At 35.8% G+C, this 26,416-nt stretch overlaps 1 protein-coding gene across 2 annotated transcripts; it reads left to right on the forward strand.

Moving 5' to 3' along the window:
* Positions 1-580: 580 nt before the first annotated feature.
* On the forward strand, positions 581-25,988 carry dipk1c (divergent protein kinase domain 1C). 2 transcript variants are annotated; one of them, XM_073864001.1, is made up of 4 exons: positions 581-659; positions 17,379-18,113; positions 21,348-21,512; positions 22,661-25,988. In XM_073864001.1, the coding sequence occupies exons 1-4, from the start codon at positions 630-632 to the stop codon at positions 22,919-22,921; spliced, it is 1,191 nt and encodes a 396-aa protein (XP_073720102.1). In that variant the 5' UTR covers positions 581-629; the 3' UTR covers positions 22,922-25,988. The 2 variants fall into 2 exon arrangements, with proteins under 2 accessions (XP_073720102.1, XP_055038242.1); XM_055182267.2 differs by lacking the exon at positions 581-659 and adding an exon at positions 3,198-4,011 and having other exon boundaries at positions 22,661-25,471.
* The last annotated feature ends 428 nt before the right edge of the window (positions 25,989-26,416 follow it).

A 26,416-nucleotide genomic window follows, 5' to 3' on the forward strand; every position in this document is an offset into this window, starting at 1 on the left:
TTATGTCATTCCAGTTGCATGCTGCCATCTTGAGTACCTACCGAGTACCAGTAGGGTACTGACAAGCATTGGCTAGCTTGCTACGATTTACGGATTTCTTATCTTTTACTATCTATGATTCTTACGGAAACAGGAAAGTACTACGAAAGACAACATTTCCCACCTCGACTCTCATTAAAAGAAACACTACTTTAAAAAATTATCTTGGTTAGGGTGTGATGCCTACTTGATCCCTGATGCGTTCTTCCAGTCGCTGCCTGCTGCTACCGAACTACCACTATTTTTACAACACTAAGAAGGCGCGACACAACATGAAACTTTGCTCGAATTATCACCTGGATCTCTACACATGAACGTGAGCATTGAGAAGATTGTTTGTGTACACAGAGTTTACTAAAAAGAAAGGTTTTGAACAACTTACTTTGGCTGTCGACAGTGTGCGATCGCCATCTTTGCCAGACATAAAAAAAGGATCCTTTTTTAACTAGAAGGTCAATACTGTTTATCACTTGCGACAAACAACAAAATAATCTGTGCATTTATATGTAACTATGCTTTAGGAGATATCAATCTTTACTCTCCTCCCTACATACGTCACATTCGGAGATCGATACATCTTGACTGACAAGATGGCGGCGAGCGGAAACCAAACAACCAAAGTAAGTTGTTCAAAACTTTCTTTTTAGTAAACTCTGTGTACACAAACAATCCTCTCAATGCTCGAGTTCACGTGTAGAGACACAAGTAATACTTTGAGCAAAGTATCATGTTGTGTCAAGCCTTCTTAGGGTGGGTTGCACCAACAAGGATTAGGTCTAAATCTGGTTTAAATCAAAGCTTATTAAATATTTCCATTGCACCAAACTTTAAACCTGTTTAAAAATAAACAGGTTTAAATTTAAACTGTCATTTTTATCCAGGTTTAAATCTTACAGTAAATCTAGATTATCTTTAATCCTGTTGCTCCATTACTTTAAACTCTGTTTTAAATCTCAGTGAGGGATTGACTTTAAACTTGCATATGAGGAGGATGTTATTTTACAATTAAATGTCTGGCTAAATGATTAGAAACACATACCGCGAGCGTGGTGGCGCTATTCAAAGATTTTGGCGGCTCAAAAAGTTACTGATGCTCATATGTGCTTCTCCTCGGTCACGCGCGCTCCAGTCAGACGAAAGACAGTGAATGAACGGACACACGGTGGTGCTTCATGACAAATGCGTCCACACATCTTGTTCATTATATCACAATATCTGAGCTTTGCGATATTTCCTGTCACAATATTTCCTGATATGTTAATCAATACAATTGTTTTAAAAGATTGTCAAATATTTTTATTTGAATCAGACCTTTAGATTAGCCTACCGGTGTATGTAGGTGATTTATAATACAAAAATCACATTACGTTTGCTTGCATAAACTGTTTATTTCGTTTTTGAATGACAATGTCAACATTGTTGCTGTTTAAATTACACCCAAAAATTCAACATGGTGGACAAAATAAATCGCAGATGAAGGATTTAATACAGTTTAAAGTTTTAATCTAAGATTTGTTAATCTGTGTTTAAATTTAAGTGGTGCAACACAACTCGAATTAAAATTAAACTGAGAACAACAAACCCTAGATTAGCTCTAAACTCTGCTTAATTTAATCCTTGTTGGTGCAACCCACCCTTAGTGTTGTAAAAATAGCGATTTTGATGCTCACAATATATTGAAGGCATAGCTTCTAGTTCTTTTGGGACCACTTCAGGTACTCAAAATGGCGGAAGACAAGTTTGAGATGTGAGTGATGTCAGCTGATAATCATAAATATATATTTGTTATACATAAATATATATCAACTATTGTTATATAGCACAGCATTCACAATGCATTTTAGCAGCGCTTACGTGCACGCACACAGATGATAGAGGGATGTATCAACAATTCTTAGTTAAGGTAATAACATACTTTAATATTGAAAATGAGTCGACTATTACTTTAAAAATCGGATTTTTAGTTGTGGTATTAGTGGCGAGCTGAATTAAAATGTTTTCAGTCACATAGAGTTTACATTACCACTAAAAAATATGCATTTTTGTCAAATCAACATATATTTTATGTTTCTTTAACTTCAAAATTAAGTTAAACAATTTCAACTTGTTTTTATAAGTTATGTTAACTTTTCACATGCCAGAACTTTAAATAGTAGGTTTAATTGACTTGCAAAACCAAGTTGTTTTAATTTCATGCTTCATTTTTTACAGTGTATGTTTCATATGTTATTACATGTAACAGTGTCATACAACCACAAGATGGCAATATTACACTTTAAAGAAATCAAATGTCAAGTCACTTTATCAGTGAAGTTTATTTACCTTCACATTTGTTTAGATTGCAAATTAAAGCATTTTTTATATTTAAATAATAAATAATAATTAAGTTAATTTATAATTAATTTTAATATAATAAAAAATAATTAATTTTAATTAATTATAAGGGGCGGGTTTATAAATGATAAAGCATTAAAAAAAATCGATTTTTTTAATAAAAAGTCTTTTTATAGCTGATTGGGCTATTTAATAAATTCCACTTATTTAATACATCAGTGCGTGACGTATTATCACTTCACAAATGTGATTCTCAGCAGCCTTATGCAAGCCGCTGTAAAGTTTGCTGGAGGTTTAAAACAGATCTATAACCATTAAAACAAATGTGTTCATTCAGCATTTTATATTGTATGAAAGCAGAGGACATCTCAAGAGTATCTGAAATTAAAAAATATTCCTTCATAGAGCAAATAAGTCTAATTGGCAATTAAAGCAACCCAAGACACCCTCCTCCAACATGTAGTGGGTTTCTAAGCAAAACTCATAAATTATTCTTGCAGCAGCAAAGCTCTTTCTTTTACAAAGGTACTGATTAAGGATTCTGTGCACCTGCGGCCGTAACAATCGACAGAAAGGCATCCGCTGAGATTCCCACTGCTGCAGTTACAACCACAACTTGCAAACTCAGCCCTCAACTCCCTCCTGATCCAAGAAATTCAATTCTTGCGTATTGTCACTCTGGCACAACCCGTTCCTTATTAAATAACCAGTAATACTGGTCCAAAGAGCAGCTTGCATTTAAAATGCAAACAGGGTTTTAAGCGGAGTGAAGTGTCTGCGTCTCAAACGGTTGGCACAGGAGACAGATTTGGCAGAGCTCACAAAACACCGCAGCCACAGCCCAGAAGAGGTCTGTGTGCCGGCAGGAAAGGCCTCGCTGCCTTGGAAACAGAGAAGAAGGCGACCCAGAGGAGGCAAGCGCTCGAGAAGGGGGCGGGAGGCGAACGGGAAAAAGGTGGAGTGTTGCATAGGGAGAGAGAGAGCTGTGGAGAAGAATTGAGAGCCAGAGGCAGAGAGGAGTAGGTGCAAGATTGAATTCAAGACTGGAGATCACTGAGAAGAAGGTAACTGAAGGACAACTTGTGGGACTGCTAAAATGAGATTGAAATTGACTCCAGCAATCTGGCCCAGACTCTGAATTCCTCACACACCACTGCCCGACTCGCTCATTCGCAAAACAAATGCAGGAAGCTGGGCGAGAGAGCTCCGGATAACAGGAGCCAGTACGGCAACAGACCGGTCATGCGAGTCTCCGGAGAAGAAACCAGGAGGATAACTGAAGACACCAGAGAAGAGCGACGGGGCAGATATCCTCCACAACATCTCCAAGACCACCACAGATGTCCGGGGAAGGAACGGTGAGGAAGACTCACAGATACTTGTGTGGAAGGGACGGAGGACTCCTGAGGAAAAGGGTCCCGACAGATGCGGGGGTCCCTGCGCAGGGCCCTGGGGTCGGCCCGCAGGGGCTGCTTCTTCAGGTGGCTGGGGGTGAAGGTGTGCCGTAGGAGCGTGCTGCTCGTCGTTCTGGTCTGGCTGGTCTCCTGGCTTTTCCTCAACGGCTTGGTGTTCGTACACAGAAACATGTTCTCGGACTTTTGCACTGACGACAAGAGCAAACAGATTCTTCAGAGGGTGGTAAGGCTATGAAATTTGTTTGATTCAGAAGTGCTTGTTCTCATAGACTATCTAACTTATATGTGAGATGCATCAAATAAAGTACTTGTCTGGATTTGTATAGATTGTGTACATGTTGGTGGTGGATTAAAACAGCAGAACATTTAAATTCTTAACTTTTAAAGCTTTTTACGATATCAATCAGCTAGCTTTGAAAATGCAAATAAATAATAAAATAAATCTGTCAGAAAGTCAGTTGCAGTTTTAAAAATAAAAGCTCCTTAATATTTCTCAAGCTGTATGGTTATTTAAAGAATCTTTAAAATCCGCAAGTTTTCCACTGCGGAAAACGGAAAAAAGTTCTTTAGGGAACAAAAAAATGGTTATGGCATTGCTGTGAGGATCATTTTTAGCATCTACATTTTGGAAAGTGAAATCATTCCTTAGGGCATCCTGACAAACTTTCCAACAAATGAAAGCGAGCATTTCTGTAGGATTAATCAGTCAAAAATGCATTATGGGTAGCAACGCAACGACCTCCATTAAAGGATTAAGCATTGTTCCTCTGGGGAAACCTAAAGCTCTTTTTGAGCTACTGGATTATAAGATGTCAAGTGAGTGCTGAAGGAACATTTTATTTGTTGCAACACCGTGAACAGCAAAATCGCTTCTGGTGGTCATTAAACGGGTCTGGATGGCATCTTCCTATAAAAAACGGTTAGTTAGTGGGAAACTATGCATGCAAATTGTTATTACTGAAACTAAGTTATGCATGCAAATTGTCATAACTGAAACTAAGTGTGTTGTTGTGAGTGGATTAAAAGCAAATATAACAACCAAATGTTAAAGTTGGAGTAAAACTATTGAAACATAAAAACTATGAAAAAGTAGTTAAAAGTAATAAAACAAAAACTTTTAATAACTATAAATGGCATATATATATATATATACACTGTCGAAAATTAAGATATAAAGCTTTAAAAAGGTCCTAATATGATACGCCAGTCCTTCCCATTCACTTAAACAGCGCATCTTTTTTGTCGTTTTATTTATTGGTTTCTGATTTTTTTTGCTATTTTTTACCATTTTCGCTTGGGTTTAGGGTTAGATTTCAGATTTGCATGAGGACATTATTTAATATACAGGTTTCTCCATGTTTTTGTCTATATTTAAGCCATGGTCGCTTGGAGTTGGGGTTAGAATTGGGGTTTGGGTTAGGATGTCATTTTTATATAACAAAAAGTTGTTCTAACCCTTAAACCAAGTGAAAATGGTAAAAAATAGCAAAAAATTAAGAAACCAATAAATAAAACGACAAAAAAGATGCGCCGCCCAAGTGAATGGGAAGGACTGGCGCATCACATGCACGCCAAAGTGGAATTTGTTGTATGTATTTTTATACTTCGTGCTATTTATACGCAACTCTGTGAGACTGGGTTAGTATATTTGAACTGCCAATATGTACCTGGCTTTATAGTACTAGTATGCACTCTTTGGGTACAAAGCTGTACCTTTTTGAAAGGGTACTGTCCCAGTGACAAATGTTGTACCTTTATTTCTATATATATATAAATTAAAATTATAATTTAGACCCAATTAAAAATTTTTATTTAATATAATTTATATTTTTTAATTAAAAGTTTTTCTTTTATGTCAAAAAACATTAGGATGTATCATTGGGATATGAGGTATATATATTTATTATTACTTTTTTGTAAATTTCCTACCATAAAAAATACATATATATATATATTTCCTACCATAAAAAGCTATATCTAAACTTTATTTTTGTGAGTGGATGCAGTTGCTGAGGACTTTGAAGGGGATTTTATCGATATTTAGTTTTTTTTCTTTTGCACCCTCAGATTTTCAAATCGGCCAAATATTGCCCTATATCCTACCATACCATCAATGGAAATTTTTCAGATGATATATATATAAATCTCAATTTCAATGGTCAAGGATATACAAGCTATTACACTGTAAAAAAATACTTTGCTGCCTTAAAAAAATTTGTTGATTCAACTCGGATTTACAAGTCATTTCAACTTACTATTATTTATCTTGACTAGAGATGAGTTGCTATACCTACAGGTGAGTTTTTAAGTTGACTTTTCTCAACTATATTTTATAAGTTGTGACAATTCATCTCTGTTGACATGACTTGTAAATCGAGTTGATTTAACAAAAAAAATTAAGGCAGCAAAGTATTTTTTACAGTGTACATTATTAAAACTAAACATTTTTATTATTGATTGTTATGATTATTCAGCATATCATATATAACCTCATAAGACCCAAGCTTTAGTTTGTCTTTTTTTCAGATTTCTTCCAGCTATTTGGGGTTAGGAAGAACCAATAAATATAATAACCAAATATTTTTCTTTGAAGCAGTGTAAATGTCCACATTTGTGTACAACTTCAGTTACACATAATTAAGTATTATGGTGCAAAAAAAAAAAAAATGATGTTCTCGTATGTGGACACACCAGGTCTTAGGAGGTTAATGCCAGATAGTCCATAGATATTTTAAGAATTTATAGATCATGTATTTGAAAACACTGATGCAATCCTTTACATTATTTGTGATACACTGCAATGAAAGGCTATTTCTGATCCTAGTGTGTAAAATGTAAAAATCATAAATAATGGATCAGCATGTGACTGACTTCAAACAGCTGCAAGCTATTGGAATGCTGCTGTGTGCCAGAATCCTACAACTGATGACTGGGTGGAGATACAAACTACATTGTAAGATATTTGTCATTGAAGGATGCTGCCTTTGTTGGGTTGCATATGAATTCCAATTCCAAGGAAAGCGATGAATATTTTGGAAACCGGGTTCGACAGTTGAACAGAAAACAAGTAAACAAAAAACCCACAGTGCTCCCGTATAGCTCAGTAGTAGATTATTAACAGCACAAAAGATCATGGGTTTAAACTGTGCACATGCTGATAAAAAAAATATGTGACCCTGGAACACAGAACCAGTCATATTTTAAATGGGATTCATACATCATCTTACAGAATAAATAAGCTTTCCATTGATGTATGGTTTGTAAGGTTAGGACAATATTTGGCTGAGATACAACTTTATTTAAAAATCTGAAATCTGAGGGTGCAAAAAATCAAAATATTGAGAAAATCGCCTTTAAATTTGTCCAAATGAAGTCCTTAGCAACATATATTACTTATGATAAATGCATTTTTGATATATTTACAGTAGGAAATTTACTAAATATCTTCATGGAACATGATCTTTACTTTAATGATTTTTGTCATAAAAATGCCCCATACAATGTATTGTTTTGTATATTACAAATATACCCGTGCTGCTTATGATTGGTTTTGTCATCCAGGGTCAAATACAGTATATACCTTGTAATGTACTGTAAGTCCATCTGGATAAAGCATCTGCCAAATACATAAATATAACTCTTTTCACTGATAGCCACCTAAGGTCGTTTTGTGTATTTCATATTATGTCAGTTCTCTAAACAGTGGAAAGGAAACTGAACATTGTAGCTCAGCACACGCAACATGTGTTTAGACTTTTAAAGCAAATGATAAACGACTCTCATTAAAATAATATAATCTACACTGCTTATTTCGATCAATATGACATCCAGAAAGATTTATGAAGTATGATTGTTTAAACAATCTTCCGCCTCTTCTTCCGTCTCCGCTGGATGTTTTTTGTATATATCCACAATGATATGCCACAAAGCTCCTATGTCAACTTGGAATTTTAAAGGAATGAAATGCAGATGTAGGATGCCAAGTTTTCACATTTTGATTCGTTCATCATGCACATCTATAGCGTTACCAGCACAGTTCAGAAGCTCGGTTCTCATACAGTCACATCAGATGTTTGTTTAAAAAAGTGAATTAAATTAAAATATTAACAGCATTTTCCTGTTATGACACTGTAAAATAATTAAAAAATTCTGTTGCACTTAAAATTTTAAGTTTAATCTACTTGAATTTACAATTAATTTAAACTTTCTTAACTTGTAAGGAGTTGCTATAAATTGTAAAATATAAGTTTAAATTAGCTTTATTTTTATAATTTAAAGCAACTCATCACTAGTCAAGAAAGTTGAAATTAATTGTAATTAAAATGTAAGCGCAAGAAGGATTTTTTGTTTGGAGCCGATGGTGTAGTGGACAGTGCAGACGCACTTCCGGCGACCCGAGTTCGAATCCCGGCTCGAGGTCCTTTGCCGATTCCTTACCCCTCTCTCCACCCTGTACTTTCCTGTCGCTTCGTAATTACGGTCTATCAAATAAAGGCAAAATGGGCCAAAAAAATCATATAAAGAAGGATTTTTTGAAGTGTATGCACACTAAAAGAAACAAAAAAAGTTGTGATATTTAGACGTCAAATAATAAGTAGGCTATAGTAGTCTTTTTCTCAAATATCTACATTTACATCTGCTGGGCCTACAATTCACTGCAGGATCTTATTGCACACTTGTGGAAGTTTTCCATCGTTCAAATTCCGAAACAATCCAGCTTCTCGTTTGATGAGTTGTAAAACATTCTGATAGTCTGCCAAACAGTTAGCTTTCGTAAGCTGCAATAAACAAATAAGATTTGTGCAGATTTACACGATAAACTGTTTACGGTCTCTCCCAGCATGTGGCTGAGAACCTTCGGGCGATTACTGTCTGAACTATGAGACCTTTCTTTAATCAGCTGTGCCATCTGTCACCTGTTCGACAAGACCTATATGTGCTTGGATTCTTGGCACAGGTTCATCAAATGCTCGACTGCTGTTTATAATGGCGATCTGCTGCAGGCACTTGACACAGTTTGGTTTTGTGTTTATAGCCTAATGTGAAGGTTAAGCGCAGATGGTCTACACATCTTCCATGTGGTAGGTGGACGTGGCGCACTTACTTGATGTAGTTTCTTTTTGTAAATATCATTGATGTGTAGAAGATGTCATGATCCTGAAATGCATTAATTATTAATACAAGACTACACACAGGAGCAATTGTTTTGTTAAATGTGACTGTTATAGAATTACTGTACTGTATATGATGACAATGATTATGGTATATTCAAGAACATATGTTGCAACACCTGTATAAAATTATGCTTTATAGACGGTTTTAGCGGCAACAACATAAACAAACGTCTAACTTCCGGTAGACAAAGAATCAATAACAACAGAGTCCCTATAGAGTAGATTATTACAGTGAACTCATTGTCATGTTTAAGAAACCAATTTGAAATGATTCGAGAGGATGGGTGCATGGTGGTCATAAATGGATGGACATGGTCAGAAACAATGCTCAGGTAGGCCGTGGCATTTAAATGATGCCCAATTGGCACTAAGGGGCCTAAAGTGTGCCAAGAAAACATCCCTCACATCATTACACCACCACCACCAGCCTGCACAGTGGTAACAAGGCATGATTGATCCATGTTCTCATTGTGCTTACGTCAAATTCTGACTCTACCATCTGAATGTCTCAACAGAAATCGAGACTCATCAGACCAGGTAACATTTTTTCAGTCTTCAACTGTCCAATTTTGGTGAACTTGTTCAAATTGTAGCCTCTTTATCCTATTTGTAGTGGAGATGAGTGGTACCCGGTGGGGTCTTCTACTGTTGGAACCTATCCGCCTCAAGGTTGTGCGTGTTGTGGCTTCACAAATGCTTTGCTGCATACCTCGGTTGTAACTAGCGGTTATTTCAGTCAAAGTTGCTCTTCTATCAGCTTGAATCAGTCGGTTCATTCTCCTCTGACCTCTAGCATCAACAAGGCATTTTCGCCCACAGGACTGCCGCATACTTGATGTTTTTCCCTGTTTTTGTAAACCCTAGAAATGGTTGTGCGTGAAAATCCCAGTAACTCAGCAGATTGTGAAATACTACCATGCCACGCTTAAAATTGCTTAAATCACATTTCTTTCCCATTCTGACATTCAGTTTGGAGTTCAGGAGATTGTCTTGACCAGAACCACACCCCTAAATGCATTGAAGCAACTGCCAAGTGATTGGTTGATTAGATAATTGCATTATTGAGAATGAACAGGTGTTCCTAATAATCCTTTAGGTGAATGTAGTATATTTAAATCTAATCTAATGGTATTTAGACATTTTCTTTTTTATTTCAAACCATAAATCAGGATAATATTATACATAATATTATTACATAACACATGTGATTACTCTGTTACTACACACAACGTAAATTATTCCAACCACTAAAAATTTCCTTGGGACCAGTTGGTTAAAATTAATATGCAAAAGTGGCTAAAAATGCGAAAAAAATCCATTCATTCATTATTTTCAACCTAGCATTGAGTCAAAAAGAGACAAATCCAAAAGAAGGTGTTTATATTTGACCCAACAATAGGTTAAAACAAACCAGCATTTTGGGTTAAAACAACCCAGCATAGGTTAAACTGCAAACCAATGGATTGGGTCCGTTCATTTTTGACCCAACGCTGGGTTGAAAATCTGCCAGCGTTTTTAGAGTGTACGGTTATCTAATCCATATGGAAGACAATTGCCTTTGAACTTTCTGGCTTGTTTTATTGAGTTTTGTTGGCGAAAGTGATTGACTGACATAGTCCAGCATATGCGGACATTCTTGGCATGCCGATACGGATTACCACAGATGGCAATGCAAAACGGTGTATCGGTTTAGAAAGCTAAAATGTGACTTAAATGCCAGCCCATCTTAGGGTAAGAGGTTTATCAAAATCCCTCAACCTATAAATGAATTACCTACAAGCTGGTAGCTTTAAAATTTACTCCCCTTAATACAGCAGAGGAAATCTCAGAGTTTGTTATCAGCTGGACATTGGGACTAAACATAGTACGAGACCCTCTCATGGGCCTCTCACTGTGTTGGTGTGGGCCAAAAAGGCATCTTGTAGTCACTCCGGGGCATCTGGTCAAAGCCAATGTTTTTTTACACTGCAAGTGTTTCTGCCAAGGTCAGTTTTAAGTCCCCACATTTTTTCCAGCTTCGCATCAGATGGGGCAACAGTTGTTTTTAGCTCCCGTGTGCATGTAAACTTTCCCACCGCAAGGTCTGGACATATTTAAGATGAATGGGCGTACTAAATCTCAGTGCCTGTGTTTGTGTGTTCACTATAGATCTCTAGATAAATGTGTTCAGAGATTTAAAACCCAAATGCATGGGGGCACCAAAGACCCTTGCTGATGGGTAGGGCACAGATCAGAGAAAAGTGCACCATATTTCATGTTTGTAAGCTACAGTCATGTTGACAGAAATAAATATTTTTTCTTACGTGTGGCCAAAATAGACCAACATGTAATGGATAAGACGCGTCTGTACCGTATTTTTGATCTGCATATTTGAAATGTGACCATGCCTGTGAAAATCCTGCATTTAGTAAAGCGGTTATAAATGTATAGATTTTTATTGATGCTAAGACAACCAACTATTGCCCATATTAAAGTACTGATATGAGTAAGTAATATACTCTTCATATAAAGCATCTAACCATAATGTATATAATATCTCTAATAGTCTGGTTTGTTTAGAAACACAAAGCTAATTTTTCTTAGCCATATTTTCTTTAGAAAATGTAAAAATGTTTTAGCTTTGCCATGTTCAGCCAAGTAAGCTTAATAAGCACGAATGTTAAAAGTTAATACATCAAAGTTATTTTTGGTTTTATAAATGATGAATACAAGAAGTCATAGCTTATCTGTTGAAACACAGAGGACACATTTTATGTAACGGGATACAGAATGCCATCCGTTAATCCATTCTGATAGATCATGACAGGGAAAACATATCGCTGGGACCATTTACTATCCAGACCGGGTCCATATGACAGCTGTGTACTTTGGAAGGTGGCAGAAGAGGATTTGCAGTGCAATCTCTCAGGAACCTTTATCACCCTAAACCCCCTGGGCTCCAAAACTGACATAGACTGCAGAGGTAACTCATAATAAGCTCATATTTAATGGCAAAAATTATAAGAAGATAAATAGCAGAACTGTTTCAACATAATGCATAAAATGATAATTCGATTATTTTGGGAGATTAAATGTGTGAATGCAATAAAATATGCTGACAGGTGGGTTTGGAGCCATACATCTCATAATAGGCACGTATCCAATAAGAGTGATGGCATTAAGATTGCATTAATTAAATACATTACGCATTTGTTTTAATAGCTTTCAAGCGTTGGAAAGGAGCCACTTTGAAGACATGTGGGAAATCTATGCAAATGGGGTTATAAGAAAGCATTTTCTCGCATTTATTCTTTTCAAAATGTTTTTTTATATTTCTTGATAAAAGTGAACATTGTGACCAAGCCATTTATAATTCTTAGCTACTTGGTACGGTGGCCCAATCAGTGGTGTGTTTACCATTTTGGGGGCCCTAGGCAAAGTCCAAGAACCAGGGCCCCCCATGCCCCAGGTTTTTTAATTGCACAACAATAATATTTAGTATATAGAATTAAGTGAGAGATATATAAACTCGGTTTATTTTGTTTTGCACTGCTGAAAATAACACTAAATAAAAAAAAATGGTTTAAAAAAATGTTTCACGCCCCTCTCAGATATATCTTTTGCTTGCAAATGTCTTATAGGATGTATTTAAAACAATGTAATTAATACTGCAACTTCAGTGTCTGACATCTTACTAAAAAAACTAAATGAGGATAAAGAGGAAGCATTAGATTATGATTCAGACAGATCTAACAAACACCAGCAAACAACATTGTAAGTTGGTTATTGCTTGAATTTATGGATGGGAATCACATAACTCTCATGTTCATATTGCAAAAAAACAAACTTACTGTGAGATACAACAAGCATGTAGACTATAAATACACTAAAGATGATATTTTAATGACAATGATTTTGATTACAACGTATTTTCAACGTGATTTAAACCCCTGCGTGGTGTCTTTATCATGTTTATACCTATACGAGTGTGGAACAAAAGATGTGTGTCACTGATCAAACCAAACCACCATTCAAAGGTTTGAAGCCCAAAGTCTTTAAAATAAACTTGACCATCGAGTGAATGTTGTGCAGTTACGAGAGCACAGAGAGAGTCGAGCGAGCGCTCATTCCAGCACTTGTGTGGCTGCTTTTGTGCGCGCTGAGCAGAGGTGCGCTTTCCCGTAGAGTTCGTTCATGAAGTAGCCTATATGTGCCCTCGCAGAGAGCACGCAAATATTATTCTGCGTGCACTTGCACATCTCTCTCTCGCGCGCTTTATTAGATTTGTGTCTGAATAAACGTAACATACTTTCGCGCACCTTGTGGCCAGTAGGGGGCCCCCCAAGCCCGCAGGGCCCCACGCAATTGCGTGGTGGGTAAACACGCCACTGGGCCCAATCATGCACAACATAACAAATTTAAAAAGCAAACATAAGTTCACAACACAACAAAATTAAGGCACAACACAACAAAATAATACCACAACACAGTGAAATAAAGCCACAACACAATGAAATAAAGCCACAACACAGCAAAATAAAACCACAACACAACGGAAAACGCCACAACACAACGGAAATGCTGCCGACCACTAGGGGGCGCTTTGACATTCCGTTTGTCCCTGTTCAGCACACTTTACTTTCTATGACATATTTTTATTCCTCCATCAAGATTTAAATACTTTACGCACATAAAACATTAGACAGACGGCAAGCAAAAGAAAAACACTAGCAGAGCGCGACCTTTCTAATAAGGCATGGTGTGTTTTTATGCCCAGGGCGCCCCCTAGTGGTCGGGAGCGTTTTCTTTGTGTTGTGGTTTTATTTCGTTGTGTTGTGGCTTTGTTTCGTGGTGTTGTGGCTTTGTTTCTTGTGTTGTGCCTTAATTTCGTTGTGTTGTTGTTAGGAAATGGCAAGGCAAGAACCCAGGCGCAGACAGATGTATACAAAAACACTGAAGACTTTAATTAACAAGAAAAACAACAAAACAAAAACCCACGAGGGGGTAAAACATTACAAACACTAGATAACAAACACTGACTAAACTTGAACAATACTACAAACAGGGGTGTATTCCAGAAAGCAGGGTTAACTTACCATCAGATTAACCCCGAACTTTGGGTTGATCAACCCCAAACTTGCTTACTCGGGGTATGTCGGTTCCAAAACACAGTTTAAGAGTTAGTTCAATCAACTCGCTGAAAGTAACCCAGAGTTAAAGCGCGCTCACGGTAACAACATAAAGGCATTGTCAATGGATCGCAGATTTCACGAGTCACCATGGAAACGTCAGAGAACTTAAAAGTTTTTAAATGAGAAATAACATTATAAACCAATATTTTCTGGCAAAATCAACGTTTTATAATCGGCTTAGAAGTGCTTGATTACAAAACAGATAAAATTAATTAATTAAATAATTAATACGAACCTATTTTACCCCATTTAAGTCCAATATTGTATGTGTCTCAACGAAAATACACACAATATTATTTAAAATAATCTAAAACAATCTAAAATAATTAATATAGTAAAAATAATCATAGATTTTATATATGATTGTAAACATATGAATTATGAATATCTTTTCCCTTGTGAAAAGTAACAATGGTTTTACTACAGTAAAAAACATGGTTACAGTAAAACCATGGTAACCACAAAATAACCATGGTTTTCAAAAAACATAGTTAAACGATGGTTAGTGTAGTAAAACCATGGTTCTGCTGATAGTAATCAATGCACAAAAAAAACATGGTTACTACAACTATACACCAATAAAACCATGGTTAGTTTCATAAGGGTTGTGGCACATAAAGTGCAAATACGTCATAAGGCTTATTTAAAGTTTTTTTTTTAGATATGATTGTATTGTGTAGGCATAAAATGCACTATGATAATATTCACTATATTGTACTTATTTTACTTCTGCTCCTTTGGGTGACCCTGTTTAGTTTTAGGACTTTCCTTGTATGACACTGTGTCACCATCTTTTTAACATTTACTGATAGCTGATAGATTAATGCACCCTCTTTTAATTGTAAAGCTTCCTTACAGTCCTTACATATTTTCAATAATGTTGTGTAATGCTTTTCATTACACTACACTAAGAATGATCATTCATTTGCATTGGACCATTAGGATCTGCTGTGACTGAATTGGAGAATAGAAATGTTACATTAGTGTCAATAGTAACATGTTGTAATATATGTCCTGTATCATCTAATATATGCAAATATCTCAATTTCCCTTTGCTCAAAAATGATAGCTCTGGAGAGCAGCTACAAAAGGTCAATTTTAAAGAAATAAAGGTGATTTAGAAAAACACCAACTATAGATCAAATGTAGAGAGAGGGCTAAGGATCTGAAGTGCATGTTTAAGAAATAAATATGATACTATGGAATATATATTTATAATTTCATTTCATTGTGTACATGATTCTAACTGATATATAATAGAAAATCTCTGACCACTATGCCATGTCTGTGATTCAATAGTGATTCACCTAATGAAGTCTGTGCTTCACCTGTGTCACTATGCGGGTCAGTGTTAAATCATGCCTGTGCTTCATCTGTGTCACTATGTGGGTCAGGTTAGATGCACATGCCTATCAGAGACTGCAGGCAGGGGTAACTGATGGAATTGTGTTTCATACATCCACTGATATTTGGAGATATATTAATAATGAACATAATTAAATGTATAGTATTTAGTCCGAACACAAATATGAATAAATGTTTAATTAAATTTAATTAATAATAAAATTTATAGTAATTAGTCCAATCACAAATATCAATCCATGTTATTAAAAAAATAGCTTCTTTAGAAAAAATTCATATCACACATTTTTTAAGAGAGCAATAAATATTCACGACTGTAAATGTAATAAAATAAAATAAATGCTTTAACATTGTAATATTATGCAAAATATATGCTTCCACGCCCGCTGTACGCTCGTCATAAGTGCACGCATGCGCAGACTTCCTCCGAAGCCTCGTTTTATTAACTAAAATGAACTTACCCTGCAACATAACCTGCTCCGGAGCAGGTTATCTTCAGAGAGTCAGTTGCTATGGTTACTTACATAACCCGAAAGTTACCTCCGTTTTTGGAACCGAAAGCAGAGGTTATCCGCTTACTTACTCCTAAACTTACCCGGGTAAGCCACATAACCAGCTTTCTGGAATACACCCCTGATTCCACTAAATGACAATAAACTAGACAGGATATATTTCAAGACACGATACTCACAGTGAAAGAGACAAACGCACAAGCACAGAACAAAGAGCACAGAGACATTAAATAGAGAGAACTAATGAGGGGAACAGCTGAAAATTATAACAGGTAAGGGATCGTGTAAAAAGTGACGAGACACAGGAAATACGTGGTCTTGTAAAACAATACCAAAACCACGTATCTCCCACATAAAACATTGTACTGTCAGGACTCTGCCATACTAGAACTAGATATACAACAAGACAAGATACAGGCAGAATCCTAACAGTTGTGCCTTGGTTTCGTTGAGAATTTACGTTTGCTTTTTAAATTTCGTTGTGTTGTGCATAATTGGGCCACCGTAACTTTGTCATTAAAACAATGAAACTATGTTTTATTTAAAAAATGAAATCTAATGCAATGGCGCAGGACTCAATGCCAGTGTTTGCCAGGGCATCGCTATGTGTTTGCCAAGGCTCTCAGTACATTGGGTACTTTTGGTGGTTGCTATTTTGAAGAAAAAATTTTTGGTTAATTGCTAAAGGCCCAAACAAACAGCTCATGTATCCTTTAAAACAAAATGTTTTCTGATCTCCGAGGTATAAATCCTTTGATTTAAAAGTAATAGCATGCCACATTATTTGAGGCATCCCTGATATTTACAAGGCAAACCTTTGTCCAAAAAAATGTATATAAGCAATAGCCATCATTTCATCATCAAGGTTAGCTACAGTATAGATGCAATATAGTCCAGCAATTAAATGAGTGTTCATGTGTGCAAAGTGATTACAAAATGGTTGTTTTATTTATTTATTTGTGGGCTAAAAGGCCAAATTTTGCCTTGTTTTTAATATAATAGAGAAAAAAAAATGTCCAGGGTGCTCAGGGAGTTCAAAAAACAAATATTTGAAGGTGCTCTTTGGGATAGGGAATTCCAAATAAATATATCAGGGTTCTGAAGAAGGCTGTTTTGTGCCGCTACGCGTGGGTTGTTTTCCATACCCCATGTATTTTTAACTTTCTAATATGAAGTAGCCAGTTTAATAAAGGCTTTTTAAAAATTTTCATTGAAGAAGAGTGCCTTGGATTCATCTTTTTGATATATTTATTTGCCTTGTTTTACTTTAGATGTCTCAGCTGTGTTTGGCCATTCGATGTCTTTTAAAACGCAAAATTGCTTGCTGTCCTTGATGTGTAGCTGATGTACTGTTATGCATCTTTGTTTCAGTGTGACGATTATCAGCAGGGTGTGTTGACTGGCGATCTTTGCGAAGACCTCTGTGTGGCCGGACATGTGGAATACAAACGGTGCCTTTATTACGAGAACGGCAAAAAGGTCATGTCCGCCAACTGGCGCGGCGTGCCTGTGGTTCTCAAGTCTAAGCTGGAAAACTTCTCCTCCTATGAGGCTTTAGCTCTGCTTGAGTACCAGGATACGGCAGGGGGAACGGGCGTCGAAGAGGAGCTCTCACCTCTGGATGTCGTCTTCTACGCCACCCTGGAGATCAAGAACTCTCTGGGCCTGGAGACCGAAACGAACATGACTCTGCCCCGGCTGTGGGGCCAGAGGCTAAAGGAGAAAGAGCGGACTTACTCACGAGCTGAGCTGGCCTCGCTCTGGGCTCTTCTTCAACAAGAGGAGTACATTTTTCTTAGAGTACTGCAAGATTTAACCCACCATGTGGCTAAGATCTTGGGGTCTTGCGGTCACTTTTATGCAGTGGAGTTTTTGGCTGCGGGACACGCGTGGGACCAACACATCTTCTCTTTGGAGGAATTGTCACTCAGCCCTTCACCGAGCCCCTGGAGCGGAGGGGAGAGGATGTTAACAGCAAGAGATATGGTGCCCCGGGTAGCACTAAGCTTTCTGGAGATGGTGGAGCATTTTGAAAACGATTTTACCCACCGCTTACACCTCTGCGACATCAAGCCGGAAAACTTTGCTATCAGGAAGGACCTGACTGTGAGTAAACAAATCTAAAAGAGGAGCATTTATTATAGTGTGGCTTTTAACTAAACTATAAGGTTGCTATTTAATATATTTTTAAAACTTACATTAGATTATTATTATTTTTTTTAAATATTAGACATAACACTTGTATTTAAACAACCCCAAGGATGCAATAATAATAATAGACTGGTCAATATTAGTAGATTATAATCATAAATGTGTTAAATTTGACCTAGTTTTTCTACATGAATTATTGTACAGTATTAAGACAATTAATTATTAAATTTAAAACAAAGCATTAATGCGAAACAGATTGCATTAACCAAATGTTGTAATTATCGTGAATACAGTATATAACAGTTTTTATGTCCTCAAAATTAAATCAATATTGATAACATCAAACACATGACCATTATTTTACAAGAGTACAAGAATTAAGGAGTTTGCTAAACGTCACATCCATCAAAAATGGGGTAATGATATTAACCCAATGCTTATAAGTTCATCAAATGCTTTCGCTTTAAATCCACTTAATCCCGGCATTCAGAATTACTGTTTGTTAGCAGAATCCATTAAAAAATCTGATCAAAAATGCTCATTCACAAGAAATCATGTCGGACACACTTAGAGGGTTTTGCATCTAAGCTCTTCAATTATATTCTTAACTTTTTTAAAACATGATTTAAAATTAGAGCAGTATTTAGACGTCATCTGTCATGTTTCAGTAAAGCTGTAAGACTAAGATGAAAGTGGCTCATTCAGCATTTTTCTCAAATTAACATATATTTCTGTTATTTTAACTTCAAGAAATAAGTTAAACAATTTCAACTTGATTCTATAAGCCAAAGCTTAAAATAGTAGGTTGAATTAATTTGCAAAACCAAGTTGGTTTAACGCATTATTTTTTTTACGATCTGTGTGTTTAACTCTGCAATGTTTTTATTTATAAACAACTGCCATCAAACAGCCGCTATTTATGCATCATGCACTGCAAAAAATACTTTGCTGCCTTAAAATTTTTTGTTGGGTCAACTCGGATTTGCAAGTCATGTCAACAGAGATAAGTTGTCACAACTTATAAAGTATAGTTGAGAAAAGTCAACTTCATTTTATAAGTTATAACAACTCACTTGTAGTTATAACTCATCTCTAGTCAAGATAAATAATAGTAAGTTGAAATGACTTGTAAATCCGAGTTGATTCAACAAAAAATTTGCAGCAAAGTATTTTTTACAGTGTGCATTGCTAGTGTATGACAACCGTATATCTCCGCAACTTGAGGTGTTCAATACGTCATTTTGCAATCCGATGCATCTTAATATTTAAAGCCTGACTTTGCAGAAATGTTCTGCATGGGTCATTTAGATTGATACATTTTAATTCAGTGCACAATTCCTCAGTAATATTCTAATAAAACAAAGAGCTCAGAGCTTTGCCAAATCTTTGGTGGTTCTTATTAGTTTAAAGAGAGGCTTTAAAAGGAATTTATAGAGGTTATACAGTATCGTATGAGGGACAAACGTATAGGAAATCAAAAGTCTATGTTAACTTAAAAAATCTGGGTTTTAAAATTAAATTCATTAATGGACAGAAAGCTTTAGGATTTGAAAAATGAAAACAAAGAAATGTTATGACATTTGAAACAGTCTTTATGAAAAATTGTGAAATGCATTACAATTTCATTGCTTACAGACATTCTTTGGAAGAATCATAAGCATATATGTATGAGAGAGAGAGAGAGAGAGAGAGAGAGAGAGAGAGAGAGAGAGAGAGAGAGCAAGAGCGATGAGCTCATATACTCAGCACTAGCAAAAATTTTTATAAGAAAAAGGGTAACACTTTACAATAAGGTTCATTAGTTAACATTAGTTAATGTATTAACTAACATGAACACACCATGAGCAATACATTTGTTACAGTATTTATTCATCTTTGTTAATGTTAGTTAATAGAAATAAAGCTTTTAATTGTTTGTTCATGTTAGTTCACAGTGCATTAACTAACGTTAACAAGATTTTAATAAAGTAGTAATTGTTGAAATTAACATTAACAAAGATTAATAAATGCTGTATAAGCGCAGTTCATAATTAGTTTATGTTAACTAATGTAGTTAACTAATGTTAACTAATGAACCTTATTGTAAAGTGTTACCAAAAAAAGTTTTATTAATGTTTGGTTACATAAAAATTCTGCATATACATACAGTATATGTACCGTGGCCGAGAGGTGCAAAACAAAACAACAAATCCAAAATCAAAACAACAAATTAAAAACACAAACTCACATTTGAAAACAAAATGCCAATTTAAAAACAATGACAACAAATCCAATAATTTCCAATAATAATCCAAATACAAGACTTGTGTTTTTTTTTTATAGACGGTTTCAGCAGTAACAACATAAACAAGCGGCTGTCGTGGTCCGCACGTAACTTCCGGTAAACTCCGCTAAGAATAAATAACAACAAAGTTCTTTAAACGTAGTTTATTTATATAACAAGCAAAAAACAACACATAGATTATCTATGAAACCAAAACATTCGTTATTTTCGACGAGGCATTTGTTCAAGAGATCAGTTTAGCAACTAGTCAAGACCATAAAAAAAACGAAACCGGAAGAAAAGTTCGGATCCAGGCATGTATAGCGTCAGCGCACGTGCATCCGATCATACCGTCTATACATGAACTGCAGAATGATGCCAAATTTGAACTCACAGTAAAGCCAATACATACTGTATTTACATGTGTACACTGTGGTACGCAGTTTCTTGATTGACAAAAGTGTCGTCCAATCAGCAGTAACTATTCTGTTTGCGCAATACAATACCTACCTTTTCTGGTTTAGTGATTAGTCATGTTTTCTGACTTATTTTCTTTTCTAACTTATTTTTTGTCATTGGATATATTGTTGTATTTTTTGACTTCCCATTTTGATAGATTTGCCTTTGTGTTTTTTTATTGTTTTGATTTTGGGTTTTGTTTTGCACTTATTGGCCACCGTTTATATGTGACTCAATCTGTGAAATCTAAAGATTTTACATAAGATAATGTAAAGATCATTCTGTGATAATATTACCTTGATATGTTTAATATTCACTGACTGAGTAAAATCATGTCAGAGATTGAAATCAATGGGAAATCCAACTGTGATGCTCCTAATCTCAAAATCAGGGTCACACGCAGTATATACATTAATAAAAATGCACACGTATACATTTTTATATCAATGCATTTTGTGATGGTTTAGGTGGTGGCAATAGATGTGGACATGGCTTTTTTCGAGCCTAAAATGCAAGACATACTTGAGCAGAACTGCACCAGTGACAATGACTGCAACTTCTTCGACTGCGTTTCTAAGTGTGACAAGAGTAAAAACAGATGTGGGTCTAAACGCAAAAACAGCAACCTACAGGTGGGTGAGCCTCTTACTACAGTCCTCTCATATACAAAACAACAATTATTTAACAATTATAAAATAGTTTGAAGCAATTCATGTATATTGCAGTATTTTATAGGCATGTGGTTAGTAATTATGTATGTGGTAAGGGTGATGGTATACTCGGCAAAAGAACAGAAAATTACTTTGTTTTGGAAAAGTCGCAAAGGAATACCGGTAAAACAGCCCGGAGGAGACGACTATTCTTCAGTGTTAAACACTGGCAGGAAATATGCAGGGTATGTTAATAGATCATAGTATCGCTGTTGGGAATCAGATAGTGCCATCATTACCGGTTGCAAACACACTGAGGGTTAACAGGGACGACTGAACCTAAAAAAATGCAACGAGCAGCTATTGCATCAAAGTGCTAACCATGCTCTCTTAGTTATACTGTATTTTCACAACTAAAAATTTAAGTCAATTTCAATTTTAGCAAATTACGAGGTAAGCATAGCGCCACAAAATAGCATAAACAAGGCCATGGCAAGAGTAAAAACACAATCTGCTGTCCAATTGAGCAAACCCTGTCCTATGTAAATGCTTCACATGATGTCTGCAATAAACAACAAACTACAATAATACATAATTTATTTTATCTGAATGGCACCTTGCAACAAATGCATGTTTAATTGATTCAGCAAATAAATAAATTTTGAATCCCATGCTTTGTCCTAGTCACGCAAACGCTTTCATCTGTTTCATCTGCGTATTTCGCAGTCAACACCTGTTGTCAGTGCCCACTCCCTTTAAGAAGATGAAGCTAACAGACAAACTAGCTCCATGAAACCAAGTCCAGCTCCGTGCTACAGGTGGCTGAGACAGAGCCCATCTCTCCATCCCCGATCACTTAACACAACCCTTGGTGACCTCTACCTTCCCATTGTATGGCCTGCCATTCAGAACAATAAGGGCTTTGTATCATTTAGGCCATTGGGTCAAGGAGACCATCACGTTTCGCGATCGAGTCCCTTTCAAATGGCACGCAAAGCGAATGTGGCCGATGATTGCTCCGGAGATGATGAAATAAAAGCAGGATGGTGCTAATGGCCGTTTCCGTCATCCGTATACCAAACGCTTTTCCGTTAAGAGTCAATACCTGTCATGGCTCTTTCTTTCTGCAGGTGATCTGTGAGAAGATCTTCAGGTCTTGGTTTTCTCCCACGCTTCTTGGCGCAAAAGCAGGGCTCCCCCTACAGGTAGAGCTGCAGAGAGCCGTGCAAGAATGCGCAGAAACGGACGGCGGGGAGGATGCGGGCCGAAGGCGGGCGGTGAGACAGCAGCTGCAGGACCTCCTCACGGAGCTCATTGAGGAGGATACGGGAAGCCGAGGTGAAGGCCGGGAACACAAGATGAGACGCGTCCACACTGCGCTTAACTTTTGAACAAACATGGGACATTTTGAATAGCGATACAAGATGTGCAATGCTGGAAATCTTGGTCTGGACTACATTATTCAGCTTTTTAAACAATCTTAATTTTTAACATCAGCTGTAGAGATGTAAGTCACTTATATTAAGGGTGTAGAAATACCTCTTACCGCTCTCAAGGAAACTAAAGATCATCTCAGATAATAATAATAATAATATCAGTTTTATTTGTTGGAGAGTGTGTATATTTGTATAAGCATTTCAATAAACTGATCCGAGCTTTCATTTCTTGATGGAACCAAACGCTGCGTCACACTGCATTATATTCTGTTCACAGTTTGCCGAGAATCTAAGAGAAGGCTCAAAGATTAAACTTACATTTTGTTCGTATTGCCAAAAGAGAAAAAACTCTGTAGGTTTGTTTGGATATAACTTCAATGTTTTCATCTTCACAGGGGATCAGGTTCCAATCTGCCTCCAGCTGTCTTTCAGGAGAGGGTCGGGTAGAAAAGACTAAACAGAACTTTTGGGTAAGGGTAGGATGAGATATTGCGTGATTAGGGCAGAAAGAGTACGACCAGAGCTCCAGAAACATATTACCCAACAGCAACTTTACTGATTTATGTTGTTATGTCTCAGTTGGACGGCAAACGTTTTCACGATTGGGTTGCAGAGGTCATCACATTGTGTGTCTCCATGGCAACGACAAAGATCTGCTTTTGATCTTAGAAGTAACTTACTGGCGGCAATACAGACATATATTTGGAATCCACAGTATTGTTCCTGCTAAAGTTACATAATTGGATGTTTTTATTTCAAGATTAATTTACATTAAACAGTTTTTTAAGCTAAACAGTGCATGCAACATTCAAACAAGATCAAAAGCTTGTTTTTCGCCAGCTTGATTTATTTGCATGTTTGGTTACTTTGACATGGGTTTCTTAGATATTTGCGGAACAAAACAACGTTTTGTTATGTTTTTGGAGAGTGGGGTAGATTAGTTGTTGGATTATGAAACGGTGTTTGTAATTATACGCTGTTTACATCATGGTTTCAATTGTTTAGGAAGAATGAAACTGCAGGTTTTATTAGTCAAAGCCTTGCAACCGTTTGCAACTCATGGTTGTTTATATCAACTGCTTTGTGTTAAATTATTCTCTTTTATGTTGGAGAAATCCAGTGACTAATGTGCTTAATATAGTACAGGAGCCAGATTTTCCACACATAAGGACGGTTTCCCGGACAGGGATTAGACTAGTCCTAGACTAAAATAAATGTAAGAGCTGTACAAACTGAAAACAACTTGCACTGACATATATAAGTAATGTTTTTAGTGAGGCATGTAATAATTTCTAATTAAACAGGGTCTAGTACTGGCTTAAGCTAGTCTCTGTCCGGGAAACCACCCTGTAATGATTGGACGAAATAGGTTACAGAAGAAAAAAAAACAAAAAATCTAATTTTATTTCAAAACTCTGAATTAATCTTAAACATGTTCAGAGGGATTGATTTCAAATTTGGTTGCAAAATTATTATTATAATTTTTTAACCCCTTAGGCGTCACCCCATCCTTTTGAGTGGAGGGGTGAAAAGTTAAAGTGCATCTTCAAATTAATATAACTCTGGCATTTTTGGTCTAGAAGTGAACTTTCACTGAAGTGTATGGAGGTGAAAATATTAAACAGAAAAATTGTTATAGCAGTTTACATTTATTTTAATAAATAAAAATAATCCAATAAAATATAAATTTTATAAATAAAATGATAAAAGGGTAGGTTTTACCAACAAAGGCCACTAGGTGTCATTGGTTTGCGGCATACTCTTGTCACAAATTAATAAATTACTGTCACTGCATTATTATTACTGCTAAAACGTTTTGAAATATAAAAACTACATTCTTAGAGCTTTCCATAATTTGTCAACATTTTTTGTAGATTTATACTTGGATATAGTGTTATGAATATATAAAATGAATATGCATTCTTATAGGGCAGGGGTAATGTAACAAAAAAACTGTCACTACATTATTTCTATCATCAAATGACCTTGACATAAAAAACTACATTCTGAGAGCTTTCTAGTGATATATAGTTTATCAAGATTTTTGGAGTTTAGAGTAGGGTTTAAGTGTTATAAATATGTAAAAACAAATTGGGCTTACATGTGGGCCCGTGAACTTTTTGAAACTGACTCTCACTACTTCATTTTTTTCTCAAAATGGTGATGATATATGAAAACTACACACTTAGAGCTTTACAATGATATATAGTTTGTCAAGATGGTTTAAGTTTAGAACAGGGTATTAGTGTACATGTTATAACAAATTAGGTCCACCTGTGACCCCGTGACATTTTAGAAACTGATTCTCACTATGTCATAATTCCCCCTAAATGGTGATAAAATATGAAAACTATCCTCATAGAGCTTTCCAATGATACATAGTTTGTCAAGATATTTTAGGTTTATATAGGGTATTAGTGTCACAAATATATAACAACAACATGGGCCCACCTGTGGACCCGTGGCATTTTAGAAAATTTAACTGGTACAAAACTGTTCTTTAATGTACACAATAGGTCCTTATGGTATAATATTGTACCCAAATATTTTAATGTGTTGTATACCTATAAACGTACGAAGGTAACCTTTAAACGCACCACCCCAGTGACTGAAAAGGGACAGATTTAAACCTTTTATTCTGACAGTGTGCTTATCGCACACATTAAATGCAAAATATTGCGATTTTAAAATTAATGGTATTTAAAGGTCATGTTTTGTCCGACATCTTAGGAATGTGCTGTACTACCAAGAATAGAAAATAGATATACTGTAATAAAGAAACCAAGCACTGTGATTACAAAATGTTCATTGTATTTTAATGATCGCAATGCAAATAGATTCCTGCTTCTTTCCCAGATGACATTTCACCTAAATAATTACACAAAATATGTCATTAAATATGCTTCAGCAAAGTTTAATGATCCAATTAAAAATGCAAATGTCTTTGGCTTGTGGTTATCGGTAATAACCGTGAGAAAATGAGTATTAATGTGTCAGGATTATTAACTGGTTGATTGATGATCCAAAAATGGAAAAGCAGGTAAGTAAGGTCAGCTAGTAAGTAACTAAGAAGACTATTTATAAAGAGGAGCTTTAATAGGAATTATTTGTGGGATGCAACTTCTGAAAGATTCTGTGCTTAAACTCTAAAAAGTGTATTTTAAAATAAAAGTTTTAAGTGTATCAATCAACATGTATCAAAATAAACTACTGTATTTTTGTATTTTGAAAATACTAAAAAAATACTTTTACAAGGGAGCATGAAATTTCTTCGCACACCTTCCATCAGTTGGACTATTTGATTTATTGATTAAAAAATCGGACATATGCAACCGGTAACTTTGCATTAGCAACATTGACAAACAAGTCATTCATAAGAAGACAACTGATGGCACTTGTATTCATAGCAACTAGTTTCTAACTAATTAATCATTTGATTGTTATCATAAA

The sequence above is a fragment of the Misgurnus anguillicaudatus genome, chromosome 25 (assembly GCF_027580225.2).
Source record: "Misgurnus anguillicaudatus chromosome 25, ASM2758022v2, whole genome shotgun sequence".
In the NCBI taxonomy this organism is placed as follows: domain Eukaryota; kingdom Metazoa; phylum Chordata; class Actinopteri; order Cypriniformes; family Cobitidae; genus Misgurnus; species Misgurnus anguillicaudatus.